The sequence below is a fragment of the Styela clava genome, chromosome 2, assembly GCF_964204865.1.
Source record: "Styela clava chromosome 2, kaStyClav1.hap1.2, whole genome shotgun sequence".
NCBI classification, from domain to species: Eukaryota; Metazoa; Chordata; class Ascidiacea; order Stolidobranchia; family Styelidae; genus Styela; species Styela clava.
Genome location: NC_135251.1, coordinates 21,251,330 through 21,267,721, shown reverse-complemented (window position 1 = coordinate 21,267,721; position 16,392 = coordinate 21,251,330). Strand labels below are relative to the sequence as shown.

General features: G+C 31.3%; 1 protein-coding gene across 2 annotated transcripts in view; it reads right to left on the bottom strand.

Annotated features, from left to right (window-relative positions):
* The window catches only part of LOC120336917 (uncharacterized), a 28,212-nt gene extending 13,979 nt beyond the window's left edge, over positions 1 to 14,233 (bottom strand). For both annotated transcript variants that reach the window (XM_039404701.2, XM_039404702.2), the window contains exons 1-7: positions 13,986 to 14,233; positions 9,619 to 9,680; positions 9,131 to 9,204; positions 4,424 to 4,547; positions 3,462 to 3,569; positions 1,764 to 1,867; positions 823 to 943 (exon numbers count right to left, since the gene is read on the bottom strand). In XM_039404701.2, coding sequence (XP_039260635.2) covers positions 823 to 943; positions 1,764 to 1,867; positions 3,462 to 3,569; positions 4,424 to 4,547; positions 9,131 to 9,204; positions 9,619 to 9,680; positions 13,986 to 14,043 — 651 coding nt within the window. In that variant the 5' untranslated portion in view covers positions 14,044 to 14,233. The remainder of the gene's footprint in view (positions 1 to 822; positions 944 to 1,763; positions 1,868 to 3,461; positions 3,570 to 4,423; positions 4,548 to 9,130; positions 9,205 to 9,618; positions 9,681 to 13,985) is intronic.
* Between the last annotated feature and the right edge of the window lie 2,159 nt (positions 14,234 to 16,392).

Genomic DNA, 16,392 nt, shown 5'->3' with positions numbered 1-16,392 from the left:
AAAATTTAATGTCAATTTGCTTTTAAATCCTGTATGAATCATCTTGATATCAATTCAAAATCGTGAACGGGAAATTGGAAAAGGTTTACGTAATTGAATGCAATGTCATTTGTGCTCGATTTAAAATATGTGGACCGTATGATTACAAATTTGACCTTATTGTGGGATGATATTACGTAATAGTTCCATATGATATTAAAACAATGCACTTTAGTTAAGTACAGCTGAGTGGTTCAGATTCGACGATCAATATGGGAATGAATAAGAACATGGTCTTGAAACACATTTAAACAATGTGGCATTTAATAATGAAATACCAAGCTGATACAGATGGTGTTGTCAAGCAGACCTTTGACCCTCTTACTGCAAACAAATTTTGACACAACGTATTCACAGGGTCCCACACTAAAAAAATGTTTTCGGAACATATTCTAGTGAGAACATAACTTTTGTGCAAAGCATCCAAGATTTCTGAAACTTTTGGGGGCAATCATACACTAACTGAAGTTTCAGTGTTAAATAAAAAGTTCATCCATTTCATTCAAATTAGTAAATTTTGGGGTTCTGTTTTTCGGGTCACATTGTAAAAATCGAACATTATTCGCAGGAATCATAATTAAAATGAAGAAAAACAAAAGTAATCTCCATCCAAATTTAAAAAAACTTCCTTGAATTCATAATAATTTCACTTATATAAGCATACAGACGCAATACCAGCCCATAATTAGACATATGTTTATGACCACACTATTCAGAACAGCTATACATTTAAATAATTGTCGTATCAAAATTCTCTTCCTGATAATTTCCCCAATGTCTCACCTCTTCACTCATATACATGAGTAAAAGTGCAGCAATCTGACTCATACCCTGACAATATCCAACTTCTGTATTATACATCGAATATGCTGCCAGTACGTGGAACAGTTGTTGTTGCTTGATACTAAAAAAGGTATTAAATTAAAAATAACATTTCTGAATTTGAAACTAAAAGAATGAAATATATATTTGGATGTTTTTTCAGAATAAAATCCTTAAAATCTAAATTTTTATGGTTTGAATATTGGAAATTTTGCATTAATTCATAAAAATATTTGAATTATCCTGACCTATTTCATTCCTGACGGCAATAATTTGAATTTACCGATGATTAGAGGGATTTTTGAATATGCAAAAAGATGACATATAATTAAATATATAGGACTAGTATTGAATATTTACTCTCGGTTATTATCAAAAATATCTACGTAATATGAGTGAATACACTCACACGTTACTCAAACATAAATAAGTGTAAAACAGGATCGACAAATAAAATATTATTTTTGAATATAGAATATCTTCTAAAGTGAGTCATGTTCAATTGAGATTGTTAAAACTTGAAAACGCAGGAAAGATATTTATTAAGATAAACAGTAATCAGTTTGATTCTCAATTTATGTTTTAAATGTTGTTCACACCACACAGTGATACCTCAATTGTCAAAAAAGATGATTATTCTAATGAAACTTATTTGCATTGAATAAAATCAAAAACTTATTAATAAATCCAATTAATTTGAAATAAATTCAAATATTCGAATCATCTTGGAAATCCCTGGAGCGAAACATTACCAAAGTGATAATTTTTCTGATGAAACTTATTCGCATTAAATAAAATCAATTTGATAATAAATACAGTTGATTTCAAATAAATCCAAATATTTGATTTAATTTGGATATCCCTGAAAAAATTTCACTCATAACAAATTTCAAACCACTTACCTGTATCTGGTTCTAAACATGACATGATCACGGTAGGTACGATTCACGTCCAGATCAATTTGTCTTATATCTGTTGAATGACTGTGTGCACGAGTTTTCATTTCCTGATCGAACAAAAAATACTAAAATTATGGTTCAGAAAAACAAGCAAAGCGTTAGAACTTAGAAGGTTTGGTTGTTTAGATTTATTTATCAATCATTATTTCTCGCATTCAAAATAATTTTGAAAATATGTGCAGAACTAGACAGATAAGAGATGGAGGACAATTTATATAAAACATTAGCTGTATTGCATTGCCCTTACACAGGACATTGAAAGAGAGATAATGATTTACTTCCGAATAAATCATCAAAGTACAAATTGCAGTAAAAAAATAAACAATAATCATAAAATATAATCGGAAGGAGGCGGGCAGACTGCAAGGTCGAACCACCCCTATTGCAACATGTTCTTCGCATTTCAGTCAATTATGGTTGCAAAGATTAAAAATATATGGTTTCAAAGTATCTTGGATAAAAATCCAGATTATCAATTATTAATTCATTCATTTTGCAACCTATTTTTCATATTATATACTGTAATTTGTTGAATGAATCCATTTCGTAGGATATTTTATGAGGAAAATGTGACACATTCCGAATCGTTCATTTTTTCGTAGAGTGAAAATATCCCACAAAATAGGCTACATGATTATTTTTGAAACAGTTTTTCCAAACCGTTGATTTCACAGCCCATTTAAACTAAATTTCCTAACCTATCTAGTCTATGTATGTATCAGACAAGTAAAATCCATGACTGTTCATATAGAGATACACTCAAGCGAAGACAAGTACCAATCAAGAGTTTGCTTTATATTGACATTCACAGTCGTGTCCTGTTTCAAGATAGGAGATCGATAGAAACTAGTTATAGCATTATATAAATATAACTAGTAATTTAACGTATTACCCTGATCAATGACAGGTTTTCCATTTATTTCAATTACTAACTTCGAAATGCAATTGAATTATTATCAAAAGAATCTCTAGTATTAATTGTAACTTCAGACATTTTTATCATTTAGACATTTTCATAATCTCCCATACAATATAATAGTTTTTTATATACTGTTAAAATGTATAAAAAATTAAATATTAATTGCTCCCTCAAACATATCATACCTAAACTTTGGTCATGAAAATAATTTTTGACAAAGATATTTAGTTTTCAAATCTTTCAAAACATGTGTAATTTATGATGTGGATTAGGGCTGTCAAAATCCATATAAGGTTTCAATGTAAATCCTAGCGTCTGCGTTATGAACATAATGCATATCATCTATGACGTCTTTACCTAACCAAAATGACATGTTATATTGTCCAATTGACACTAGATTAGAAAAAATTGGTCGTTATTATAATTGAATGATAGATGTATCATGCTAGGGCCATACATAGCGAAAGCATACATGATTCAGTTAGTTATGCTAGCCCATCATAAAACAAAGTACAAGAATTCAAAATTAACCATGATAAAAATACTTGACTAGTTTACCTAAGAATAATAGGAAAAGAATTAATTGAGATTACTATTTCCAAAGATACTAGATATATGACAATACAACATGATAAAAATGTGTACCTATTACAGCAGGTAAAAAAGTTTATTTTCCAATTAGGCCTATATATATATATATATATATATAAACTTCATATTACCTGGTAAACATTTGGCAAGTTTTCCATGTATTGATGAACTTCCAGTAAAATTCTCCATACATCACCTCTCATTCCATGCGGAATTCCTTTGTATACACGTTTTGACAACTAAATGAATGCAAAGTTGTACTTTAAAAATTTCTGACAAGAGTGAAATTGCCAGAATGTCTAACCCAGGTCCAGCAGAAAATCTTGTATTTCCGGCATTATTTACGTTTAATCAAGTACATGATCGCATAGAAAGTAAATTTGATATGTTTGAAATTAATTTTTGAGTCGGTTCAATTTTTGTGTATTCATTATGAAGATGTCAATACTCAAATAATAAGCCTTTTCAAATAGACTTCTATATTTCTTTGAACATTATAGGACATCATAGCGTATCATGAGGTCAATCAGTAGTAAAATCGAAGCAATGTTAATCTTGGAATCAATATTTTTAATTTCTATGAATATGTGTGCACATAATATGTCAATACATTTGGTCAATAGAAAGATTATAGATAGGTCATGGATGTGCGTGAAATTGGTATACATTAAGCATTGGGTAATTTGGATTATTGCCACAGCTAGACATCCCCACAGTACATTATACTTTTAAAAATTAAAACTGAGATTTAAATTCAACTAAATAGAATGATCTTAAATCGTTATTGAAAGAGATAAATTTTGTCAAAAATTATCAATTAAGATTAAATGAACTGAAAATGAAAGAAAAAATTGAAAGATGACTTCAGTTTTTTTTTTTCAAGTCAATGCCTAATCACAATGTTAGAATTTAAAAAACTGGACAAAATGTTTGAAACGCTTCAACGAAAAACCTGCAACAAAAGAGAAACGAAAACCCGCTATGCATATTATGTATGAAGATTGAAAATTTCTGTTGATTCAGGTGTTAAAAAACACTTGTGTATTATGAAACAATTAAAGTAAATAAAAGACTGAATTTTGTAAAAGATAACCTTTTCTGTTCCAACATATTTGTCCCAATTTCGCACCATTTTCAGCCATTTTGTTCTACGTTTAACTTCAACAAGTTTTCTTCGTTCCTCTTCCTGTTTCGATAACGGAACAAGTTCGGTTTTGCTAAAGTGAAGTCACATCGTTATTCATCAATCACAAGTCGAAACAAAGAAAATTTCCTATATCTTGACAATCAAAATTATGACTTTTAATAGATGGCACATTGACATGTCTAGTGAAGTTCCCGAACCTATTCATCAAAATATCTACACAATATCTCAATCACAGGCTGTCTTTTCCCAACCAGCGGACATAGTTATACCATTGACATCAAATAAGGCAACTGTCAGCATAACCACCATAAAATAGTATAGCTAGTACAACCCAATAGTGACTTCGTCAATGGTTCTCAAACAGTGGGTTGCGACCAACAAGGGCGGCATAGACAATTTTTGAAGGGACGAGAAGCTAATTAAAATTGAAAATATTTGTTAGATTTGATCTTGCTTGCCTCATTTGGGATATTTACATTTCTTTATTATTTAATTAAATTTCTTTATTATGTAGGCCTACACATATTTTTAACGTGTTTTTTGAATAAATTATACATTCGCCTTACTGTCCGTCTTTGAGGTGGGGTGCGAGACTTGACAAATTCTAAAAAGGGAACGCGGCCTAAAAAGTTTGAGAACCACCAAACTAAAGAGAGTGGTGGGTATAGTGGAACAGTCGTCATAGCAATAGACTAAGCATATGATGGCATTCGCATCGTAAGTTAAATTGGGTAGGCAAGTCCGATCTGAAAAGATTCTAGCTCCATACAAGTAAGTGGCTGATTGTGCAGTCCCTATTCAAAGAATACGTCATAAAAATGCACTTTGAATGGAACAATGCCTCGGCGGATCATATTATGTTAGAGTCAAGTGCGTAACATTATATGCACAAAACCCATTTTCTGTGAACAACACTCGATCAAATCGATGAATGAGTTGAAAATTCAGTGTTTCACATCTGAGTGAAACTTCAGAGTATCAGATATAACTCTGTATGAGTTTTGGAATTTTATATTTACCTATCAGGATTGTGTCATGAATATAGACTATAGAGTTAGTTTCTATTAATGCACAATTCCAAACATCACCCATCTAACAATGGTTTTTACATGTTGCATGGATCAAAAAATATAACGCATTTACCTGCATGTCTAAGCTAAAATAATAAAATCAGATGGAAATTCAAAATAGAATGATAATTAGTTGTTAATCCATCATGCTGACAAAACACAGGGTTAGTTTAGATAGAAACCAAAAATCTATGTTAGATGTATTAAGTATATCAGTGGAAAAGTACTTAGGTTTTATTAATACGAAAAGTTTTGTTTTTAGAGGGCTAATTATAGCTACAGGGAATGTCCATGTATTTCCTTATATTGGTAGTATTAAAACTTGGCTCGGAAGTAAATGTAACATGAATTCAGGGTTGTACAAAACGAATCGAATATTCGAAATTATTCGAATATCAAAGTATTCGAATACCTTTTCGGCTCATTTCCGAATAATTACGAATAGTAGTCACTTTTCGCCGTAAACACGGTGTTTCGTTTTACCGGAATCTTCAAACGACTTTTTACGCTTTCTCACGTATTGTAATGACGATGAAATAGAATCGGCATTTTGATTGTTTATATTCAGCGCGAATGTACGTCGCATAGTGTTGCGACACATTTGCACGTTTGCGTTGGTGGACATTGCCGACATTCGTCTTTTAATTCACAAAATCATTTCCATTAGTCGAAAAATCGACAATCACCGTATTTCCCGGCTAATAAGTCGCTTTTCTAGACCCAATTTTGGCTTGATTTTTTGGGGGGAGGGGCGCCTTATTGAGAAAGTATGTTTATTTTATTTCTATGTGGCCTGCTTATTTTTCGCATTAGTCTTCTCAAGCATAATTTGTGTTAACCTTATATCGACGCATGAAATCCAAATTGGGCTAAGTCCATTTTTCTAGTTTTGAGAAAAACGCAAAAAACGTTTTTTTTTTGTTTAGTTTTTTTATTTCTCTAATACCTTACATCGAGGATGTCTAGTTTTTATGGTCCACCAAAGTTACAATGAAGGCCATATTTAGATGGTATACAAAAATTTGTGCTACGCCCCAATTTTTTTTTGAGGGGGGTTTTTTGGACTTAACCCTTTTTGGCTCTCAATTTTCTGGACCAGAAACAATTTTATTGGACTTAGGGCCCCTTTATTATGTTATTATAGAGGCTGGTATGGACTTAGCGCTTTGTATTATATTTTTTGAGAGGAGCTATGTCCAAAAAACGGACTTAGCCCCAACTTACAATGCAGTTATCCAGAGCTAAGTCCACTATAGTAGACACAGCTCTGTTTAGTTCTCAAATGCCCTAAAAAAAGCAGGGTTATGTCCATAGCTGTCTTGAGATCTAGAGGACCTAGAGATAAGGCAAATAGACCAAAATGTAGAGCTAAGTCCAGGAAAATCAGCAATTGAAAAATGTCATTTTTTGGAAAAGTGGACTTAGCACTGTTTGGTTTTGAGGTGTCGATATTTGGTTCCTATGGGTCTGCCAATCATGATATTTAATCGTAGGCCGGTTATCGTTACTTAAAAGAGAAAACACGGCCACCGAGATAAAGTAAGTGATTTATGACCCTTTGGTTTTGCCGATTCAGCAGAAAAGGACAGGGACATGAAACACAGCTGTGAAATAACCCGTGGACCTACCGTGTGGTACTTATCACATTCCAAAATTATTTCAACATTCGGGTTGATAGGTTGTCCAAAATGATTGCCGCTTTATAATTTAAATTTACCGCTTCATTGTTGAGAATAGATAATTCCGTGCGTATGGTTCTACCAAACAAACACGATCTGGTTCTGTTCTGACCCAATAAAATTATAGATTGTTCAAAATGATTGTGATTTTTAACTTAAAATTACCGCTTCATTGTTAAAAATAGTTAATTCTGTGAGTATGATTCTACTAAACAAACGTGATCTGGTTCTAAACATTATTATTAGCTCATATTAGCATAACTGAACAACAGGGAACAATTTTTCTACTCGTCTTCTTGGAGGCCTATATGGAAAACCCCTTTTTTTTGAGTGCTAAAAATATACATCGTCCTATTTGCCATGTAGACTTATTAGCCGGGAAATACGGTATTCATAGCCGTAATTGTTACGATATCCAATAAATTGTCACAAGTTGGGAAACAAGTAGATTTATTAGAAAAATACTTTCACCCGCTTTCTGGCAAATAATTTTGATAATGATGGTCAAAAGTATCGATAATGAAAGTATAAATACCAAATAAATACAACGGCGATTTGTGGACTTGAATGTATTATAAAGTATAAATTATTTTTCCGACTTGTTCCGACTTCCGACAATTTTGGGCGTTTTACTAGGATGATTTTGTGTTGCGCAAGCATTCAAATTCATCACCGATACCACTATTTAAAATGCCTTGTCGTAATATTTTAATTCTGTTAAATAATAACACAACTCATGTTATATAAAATATATATCGCAATAATCTGCAAACATGAAATGCCTGGTAATATAGCCAGGTTGTAGATAGAAGTTATTCCATTGTTTATTGTATGAAAATTCCTTCATACACTTAGATTCTATTACTGGATTTTATTTTCGAAGTATTCGAAATTTCATATTCGAAAATAATAATTTCGAATGTATTCGAAATAGTGAACTATTCGGTATTGGCCATCCCTGCATGAATTCTTTCAAAAAAAAGTAAATTTTGAAATTAAGTACAATTTTATTGAAGGCAAAAGCATTGAGATACAGACAATGCTTGATTTTGAACGTCAATGTTTTGAATGTTTGAATTTTGCTAATTTTTGGAGTTAACTAAAAATCCGAATCTTCCTTGTTCAATTAGTTTTTATTCATTGGACATCCCCTATATTATGAGACATAATTTCACAACTAACATCTTTGTTTATAAATTTAATTTTTACGAAACCAACCAGCAATTATATTGATTTCCAGTTGTTCTGAAAGTTAAAAATGACCAGTAAAATAACTATCAAACACACAAAATGTCAGTTACTATAAAGGTAATGTACAAAACAAAATGAGTAATCAGTTCAATGTTCAAGTTCTCCCCTATCAATCATTGAGAGAAGTATTTGATCAATATGTCATTTGCCAACAATTCAAAATTTGTTTTCAGCGTTGTTCTCGATAAGCAATTGATAACCTAACTAATGGAATCATTCTCACAAAGATAAAGGTAAAGTCAACTGCATAGGCCTATTTGTCATCAGTTCCTAGGTTTTTTTTAAATTTGCTGAAATAGTTAAACTTTTGTCAACTGAAAAAGCCAGACCCTATTTAAAATTGTACATGTAGAGAATATATGGTCTAAATTGAGAAGCACTTGAAAAGCAGAAGAATGTAATATTACGTATTATATAGAATTCCATAAAATAATACAGTAACCATTAATTAAGACTATTGTTCAGGAAAAAGGTTGTACTCTAAAATTACATAAAAACAAATTCCATAAACCATTTTTGTTAATTCAACCTTGTGTGTGCATCCATTTGAATATACCAACTTAAAATAATGTGCAAGGGGAAAATATAGAATACCAGACTGAAATTTAGACAATAAAATATCAGAATACATGTATTGGCTACTTATTACTTACTGCAAGAATCCAAACTGATCAGTAACCTTATATATATTATCATCTTCTTCATATTCATCCTCGGCTCCAGGACCCTGGAGAAAAATGCATTTGTGATGCATTATTAGTAGCCTATAGTATACCCCAAAATATTTGACAAATAACTAGACAAAATTGACTGAGAATAAAATGCATAGCCTATGGATTAAATCATTTCAATCTGTTTTGACAACTATCAAAATGACAATATAGTCGATTATTTTGAGGTAAATCAAATGAACTGAATTAATACTCAAATTTACCTTATGTAGCTTTTAGTTTCGCATGTAAATATGGTGGAATATTGTCTATCTCTTTAGCATTATTTATTAAACTTATACCAAAACGTTTAATATGGTATTGTTCGCGGTGTAAATTAAATTCTGACGTATCAGACTATAATCCGACATCATGCATTCATAATATTTTCCATCAACTATACAACAGTTCATTATGAAATTTTTCCAAACCTTTGCATATTTATTAACAATGCTAAGTCTTTCTTGTCTGAGCCTTTCAGCAACGATGGAATCTGAAAACAAAACACCACATTATTAGAATGCATAATTTACTGTGTGCAGTGTTGAACGTACATGAAGTAAGGTTCATGAACGGGCTTGTCTAAAACGGTTCAATATTTGAATGTATGTGTTAATGTGTGCAATTGCTTGATTAATGGGTTTATTCCAAATATTATAATACGCACTCTGTAGCCACAAACCTGACTTCGGTCAGGCCAGTTTGATTAAAATGTACCGTCAGTTCTGCAAACAAACCCAAAATAACTACTCCTTGCACTTTCACAATATGTCTCATTGAAGATATAGGGCTTTGGATGATACATGTGACGAGGGTTTAAATTAGAATATATTCAATATTACAAAATAAAATTATTTATACAGAATGCACTTTGAACAGAAAATTGTTTGCTATTGGCCATCTCTGTTCATGTATGACATTTTATGAGATGGTTTACATCTCTAAACCATTACGATTTACAAGTTTTTAAAATTTATATAGAGCAAAAGTTGGTTTTTGCAATTTTAATATGAATCTTTAAAAAGCCATGGACATTAAACATTGCCTACATTCTACATTGAATCAAAACAATTATAATTACAACTGTAGGCCTAATAAAACCGAGGATAGGTAATGAACAAGAATAAAACATTTGGCAATTTCATTGTTAACTACTAAAGCTGTAAGACTACAGTAATCAGACAGTGTCATATAATTTTCCATCAAAATTGGAAATACTATGCTAAAACCCTTCACTGAACCCATCAATCACAGTCACCTAGTCTCATAAAACTCAGTTTGGTTTCCTCTGCTTATTTTACAATTTTTTTTCAATTGAAATGCCATATTGGGTGCAGTATTACAAGTATTGTCTGAGTTCCGACGGGAAAATGATTTCTCTATTGATAGGGCTTGAACAAATATATTAAGCAAATGAAAACAAGTAAGATAGAAAACACAAAATCAATATTATTTTGTCAATATCACTGGTAACACCATTGAAACAATATTGTTGACTTTGTTGTATTTGCAGAAGTTGCAATGAATGAATTTTTACCCCAGGGCATTGTAAATATACATATCTTGCATACAATCAATCCCGAGTGAGGTAAAGAATTGCTACTAAGTGATCAAGCTGATAAATATTGAAAGATACTGTATAAAGAATACTGCAAACAACTTTGAAATTTGGAATTATTAAAGATATCAGTGAAAGTTCTCTATTTATAGAATTCGGATGAAAATAAATTTTTCAATAAAATTTTCATTGTTTTCAACTAAGTCTCTAAATTTTAACTAAAATGTTGAATAAGAAGGAACATCTGATGTCTAAACTTACCAAACTTTATAAATTAAATTGCCGAAGTATGGTAGCAGCGTGATTGAAACTTGTATCTAAAGTGATCTATATTCTACTAAACTAAATAAAAAACGATATATAATGAATATGTTGGGTTGATGTGTACATTATGATTGTATTCATTGAGGTAGTATAGACAGCAAATTGCAAATTTATGAGGAACCAAATTTTGAATATAACCAACTTTCTGTTGATTTTGAACAATTTGTTTGAATATTCAATTAATTGTAATAGACAAATGGAATGCGCAATAATGTTATGTAATAATTTAGTAGATATCCAAAATCCAATGCAATGCTATTGGTAAACTGAATTTTGTAAAGTTCAGGAAATTAAAATACTGGCAACTCATTTCCTTTAAAATTTCACAAAATTGAGTAAAAGTTGTGACATATGTAGAATTCTTGAAAATTGGATAATATTATATGTTTAGCAACATGCTCAGTTAGTCAGTTACTACATTCAGAGAACCAATATTAATTCAAAAATCCTACCAACTCCAACTGCCCTGGGGCATTTTGCATTTAAAATAAATGTTTATCAATGTGACAAAGTTCTGGGCTGGAACAAACCAAGATTTAACCACCACCCAATTATGTCATAACCACTCAGGCAGAAAAACCACCTCCCGACTTACCAAAGTTGCTATTATATTTCCCTATTTATGCCACACATCAGTATTAGGCTTAAGATTGACTATAACTAGGGCTGTCATATGTACCTTACTTATATAAGATTTCAAGACAGAAAGAGCAAAAAAATCTCCCAATAGCAGATAAGATAGAATTTCGTTGACAATGCAATAACTAACTAAAGGTCAATGATGACAAAATTCTTAAATACTTTGTTTAAATTTAGAACAGCAGAAGTCAGTAAAATTTGATTTTAAAATATCCGTTTGTTAATAATGCATACTACACACATATATCCCAGTTTGGTACATATCGTTTAACTTTGATTGAATAAGCATATTCTAATTTCTTACTGTAACCAAAATCTCATGATGTCATCAATTGAATGAATTTTTGAAAACATACTAATGATACTATACATATTGACATAGTTCTCTCAGCAAAATGACAGTTTAAATTTTAAAGTTTGAAAATATAGCACATATTCCTTATCAAGGGAAAATCTCATTTTGATCTTTGTACATAGACAACTATGTTCTTTTCTCCCAATGAAAGAATGAGTGAATGATTTACAAATGACTTGAAAATATTTTTCATCATGTGTTCAACATGACAATAACCGTCAAATATTTTCATTTATGTATGTATGTCAATACAGCAATAGAAAATATATGATCAAAAACAACTTTATATCAAGTGTTTCTATCAGTAAATAATTTCGAAATTATGAACAGTGTGGTATTAAAAATTATATGCATTCAATTTTTCCATATACATATTATGTTAATTTACCTAGGCAATATACATGCAAGGTGATACTGTATTATAAACCAGTTTTCAGTTTTTGTCAGTGTGACAAAAATGCAATTTATGACTTCACAAATCACAATCCACATGACAGGCTATTTATAAAACATGATGTAATGCGGTATATATATAATATTAACATGGCAATGATTTATACAATTGCACCAAAATCAATGATATCTGAATGAAATGTTGAACTTAGAAAAAGTAACAGTTTTATGATAGTTCCATATACTGTACTTGAAGATGATCAAAAAATATACCGCTTTAAATGAAAATAAAAATGGGAATATTCAATAACTTTTCATGAAAAAACATTCAGAAATTACAATTACAAAATTCAATGATTTTAATTTTAATTCAATTTTGGCAAATAGCCTTCACTGTTTAATTGAGTAACTATTTACCAATAAAACCTTGTTTGATAGAACTCTCAGTTTTGGAGAATGGGAATTGTGATATTGTTGATGGTTTACTGTATTGTGCTTCAATTTATAACATTATTAAATAACAAATGGGTTTGAGATGATTTGCCAATAAATAATAATAACCTTGTTTGTGTGAAATTTCAACTTTTTCTAACAATACTCGCACATCATAGATTTCAAATTGTACATTGACAAGATTGAGGATTTCATTTCATACTTTAAATTTGTATGTTTCATATGCTTACCATATAAATTACATAACTTGTATAAGTATGGTACATTCAAGTTATTACTAGCGCTATACAGCATTACTTTCTCATCGTATATGTCCCTTTCCCTATCTTTGGTTTACAAAATATAGATAAAGCACACACGCAGACTTGAAGAAAGAAAAAAAAACAGGTAGGCTTATTTTTATTGACTGAAAGCAGCCAAAGAAGGCTATGTTCGGGGTGCCCATTAGTTAGGGTTTAAATACCCAATACACTTCTTTTCACTCTTTTGGGTATATTACCAAGACTTTATTGCTAAATTGTTATTGTTGTACGAAATTCGCTTCCTTTCCATACAATCCATTTCAGATTTGCAGTACCAAAATATGAAGAGGTTGCTAAAAAGATATTACTTTTATTTATATGTAAATCCTACCTAAATCTTAGGCACAAAATTTCACCACAGATTGTTATATTTTTAAAATTCACTAGCACACTTTTACATGACATGACAACATTCTGTAGAGCTTCAACATTTGGATGAAAAACATGGCAATCACCATATTAGTCATTTGGCCCTCGCGTCCATATATTTGAGCATTGCTCTATTGTTATTATAAAACTGTGATAAAATATAAAATATAGTTCAATTTCGAAGTATCTAGAATCAAAATCATATATAGAGAATCATTTTAATAATGATGAGGTAAACCAGATAAAAATTCACCTGAATCATGAAAAAAGTAAAACATGGAAAAAAAAATTGAATAGGGTATATCAATTCGAAGAAGCAAACATCAATGCTGACAGTGTAATGCATACATAAACTTATGTAATTACAACTGAAACTCGGTGGAAATATAACCATGATTTACATACCTTTGTCTTCCTTATCTTGGACTTGCTTGAGTTCTGAAACACTTATATCTCCTTCCATTCTTGTTAAAATTTATCAGCATTCAGCTATTTAGTATTTTTCAGCACATAAATCCAGTGTTTCGATTTTCAAAAATGCACAGTAAAATATGATCAAGACAATTCAAATGCTCCCTACTTGCAGCATATAATAATGGTTTCATTGTCAGTAACCTAATAGTGTCATTGTTGGGATAAAAATAGCAGGTAGTTTGCTTTGAAAATGAAAAAAAAGATACTGATTTAAGTACTGAGCTTATTCTTCAATGAATTGAAACATAGTACTATAGTACCATATGAGTTTGAAGGAGAAAATAAAGAATATTCAAAACGAATAATGCATTCGAATCAGAACGAAATGGATTTTATTCGATACATTAAAATCATGATTTTTGAATAATCTTATTTTTCAAAAATTATCATTTTAAGCAATTTAAGATCCAAAATTGATTGAAAAGTTTTTTATTTCTGAAAACTAAATAATAAAGTCCCAACTTAACAAGAATCTATCTAACTTTATACATGATCAAATTCGAACCCATACAATTCTATGTCTTCTTTGTTGAAAATGATACAATTTAGAATATATTTGGTATTTCCACATTCAAAAATATTACTTTAAAATGTATTTGGAATACAGGAATAGAAGATTATATCAGTAAACAAATACGTCCGAAACTCTAGCTATACAGGACGGGTGGAGGCTAACTCGCCATGAGGGCTAACTCGCCATGGACCACTCGCCATGCGACGGCGGTTAACGGGTTAGCCTGCAACTGTGCGGAGGCTCTTCTTGTAATGGGAGATGGAAAGGTGGCTGTTTATACTAACAACTTCAATAGTAAGGATAAATATATTAAATTAAATGTGTTTGGTTACAATACCTACTGTGCAAATGGTAACAAAGTGACAAGAAAACGGGCTTATATGTCGGAAGGCATACCGGTACCGTACGGTACTCGACGCGCAAAGGATGTCTCAACTTATCATTTTCATCTAAGCATGCTAAATATATCATCATATTAATTGATTGTATGAGCTCTGAATCAACAACAACGCTAAATATATCAAAAGTTCTATTTTGCTACCGGCAGTCTCATTTTATTCTAACAGCCGTTGATTGCAAGCAGAGAGGGAGAGAGAGAGCTAACTCGCCATGTCTTTATTCTTTATAATTGACGATCGACATCGCGAGTTCGAGAGAGAGAGAGGGCTAACTCGCCATGTCTTTATTCTTTATAATTGACGATCGACATCGCGAGTTCGAGAGAGAGAGAGGGCTAACTCGCCATGTCTTTATTCTTAAATTTGTATTCAAAATACTGACACATTACGGTACTGATGAACATTTTCCTACGAATTCTGAAAGATAAATAAAAGGAGGTAGATTTACAACAGAGTTGCTAACGCCAGAACGTTATATTTGAGTGTTGAAACGATATAATTCTGATAAACTAAACATTTACAAAATAGATATACAGATATAGGTCTGCATGTCAGAAGTCCATGAATCTGTAACAAATTACTGGAAGCAGGACTGGCTTTGGCTAAACCAAAGTGAAGTCGCAGTCAGTGCAAATAAATGTATCCAACAACCAAAATTTCTTGATGTTTTGCTACCATCTAGCGGTTTACGAAGCCGGCGTAACAAACTTTCGGCCTATGTCAGATCTGATTGAATTAAATATGAAAAAAATGCATAAATATTTAAAAAGATATAAAAAAAAGCTTTTTGTTGAATTTTTTTATAAAAATCCGGGTATTTCTTTTGAGTATGAAATTTTGACATGCACACCTAGTATTTACGATTTTACACCCTTTCAAAATCTGGCATGTGTGGTCGTCATCCACGTGTGGTTGTTTTGACACACTTTGCTGAAGAAAATTATTCTCGGTTGCCTACTGGTATACTTCAAATGTCCATGCAATGTTTAACGTACAGACGTAGAAGGTCAGAAGGTACTTTTCGATTTTCTGTTCATTTTGTTGATGTATATTCACTCTTGATATGAATACAATATTCAGTACATTACCGGTATATTTTTGTTTTTGTGTGCTGGTTTGAACTTAATTCTGTAATTGGGGTTTTGTTTGCTTTTCCTAAGTCCATTACCGGTAGTCTGTTAGTCAAAAAGATAGTTTATATGTTCCTTCAACAATAGACATAAACACGATAAAATATTATTCCACTGAATGTCGATAAAAGTTGCGTAAAAAATACAGAAATAACAAAGTTAGCCTACTTACAGCATCCAAACTGATTTATTCACCATACTGAATCTTGGTTTCCGGTTACGATACGGTACAGACTGGGCTATAAGGCAGTAAGACGCACCAGTTTTTAAGACCGCAGTTTTATATAAAATAAAAA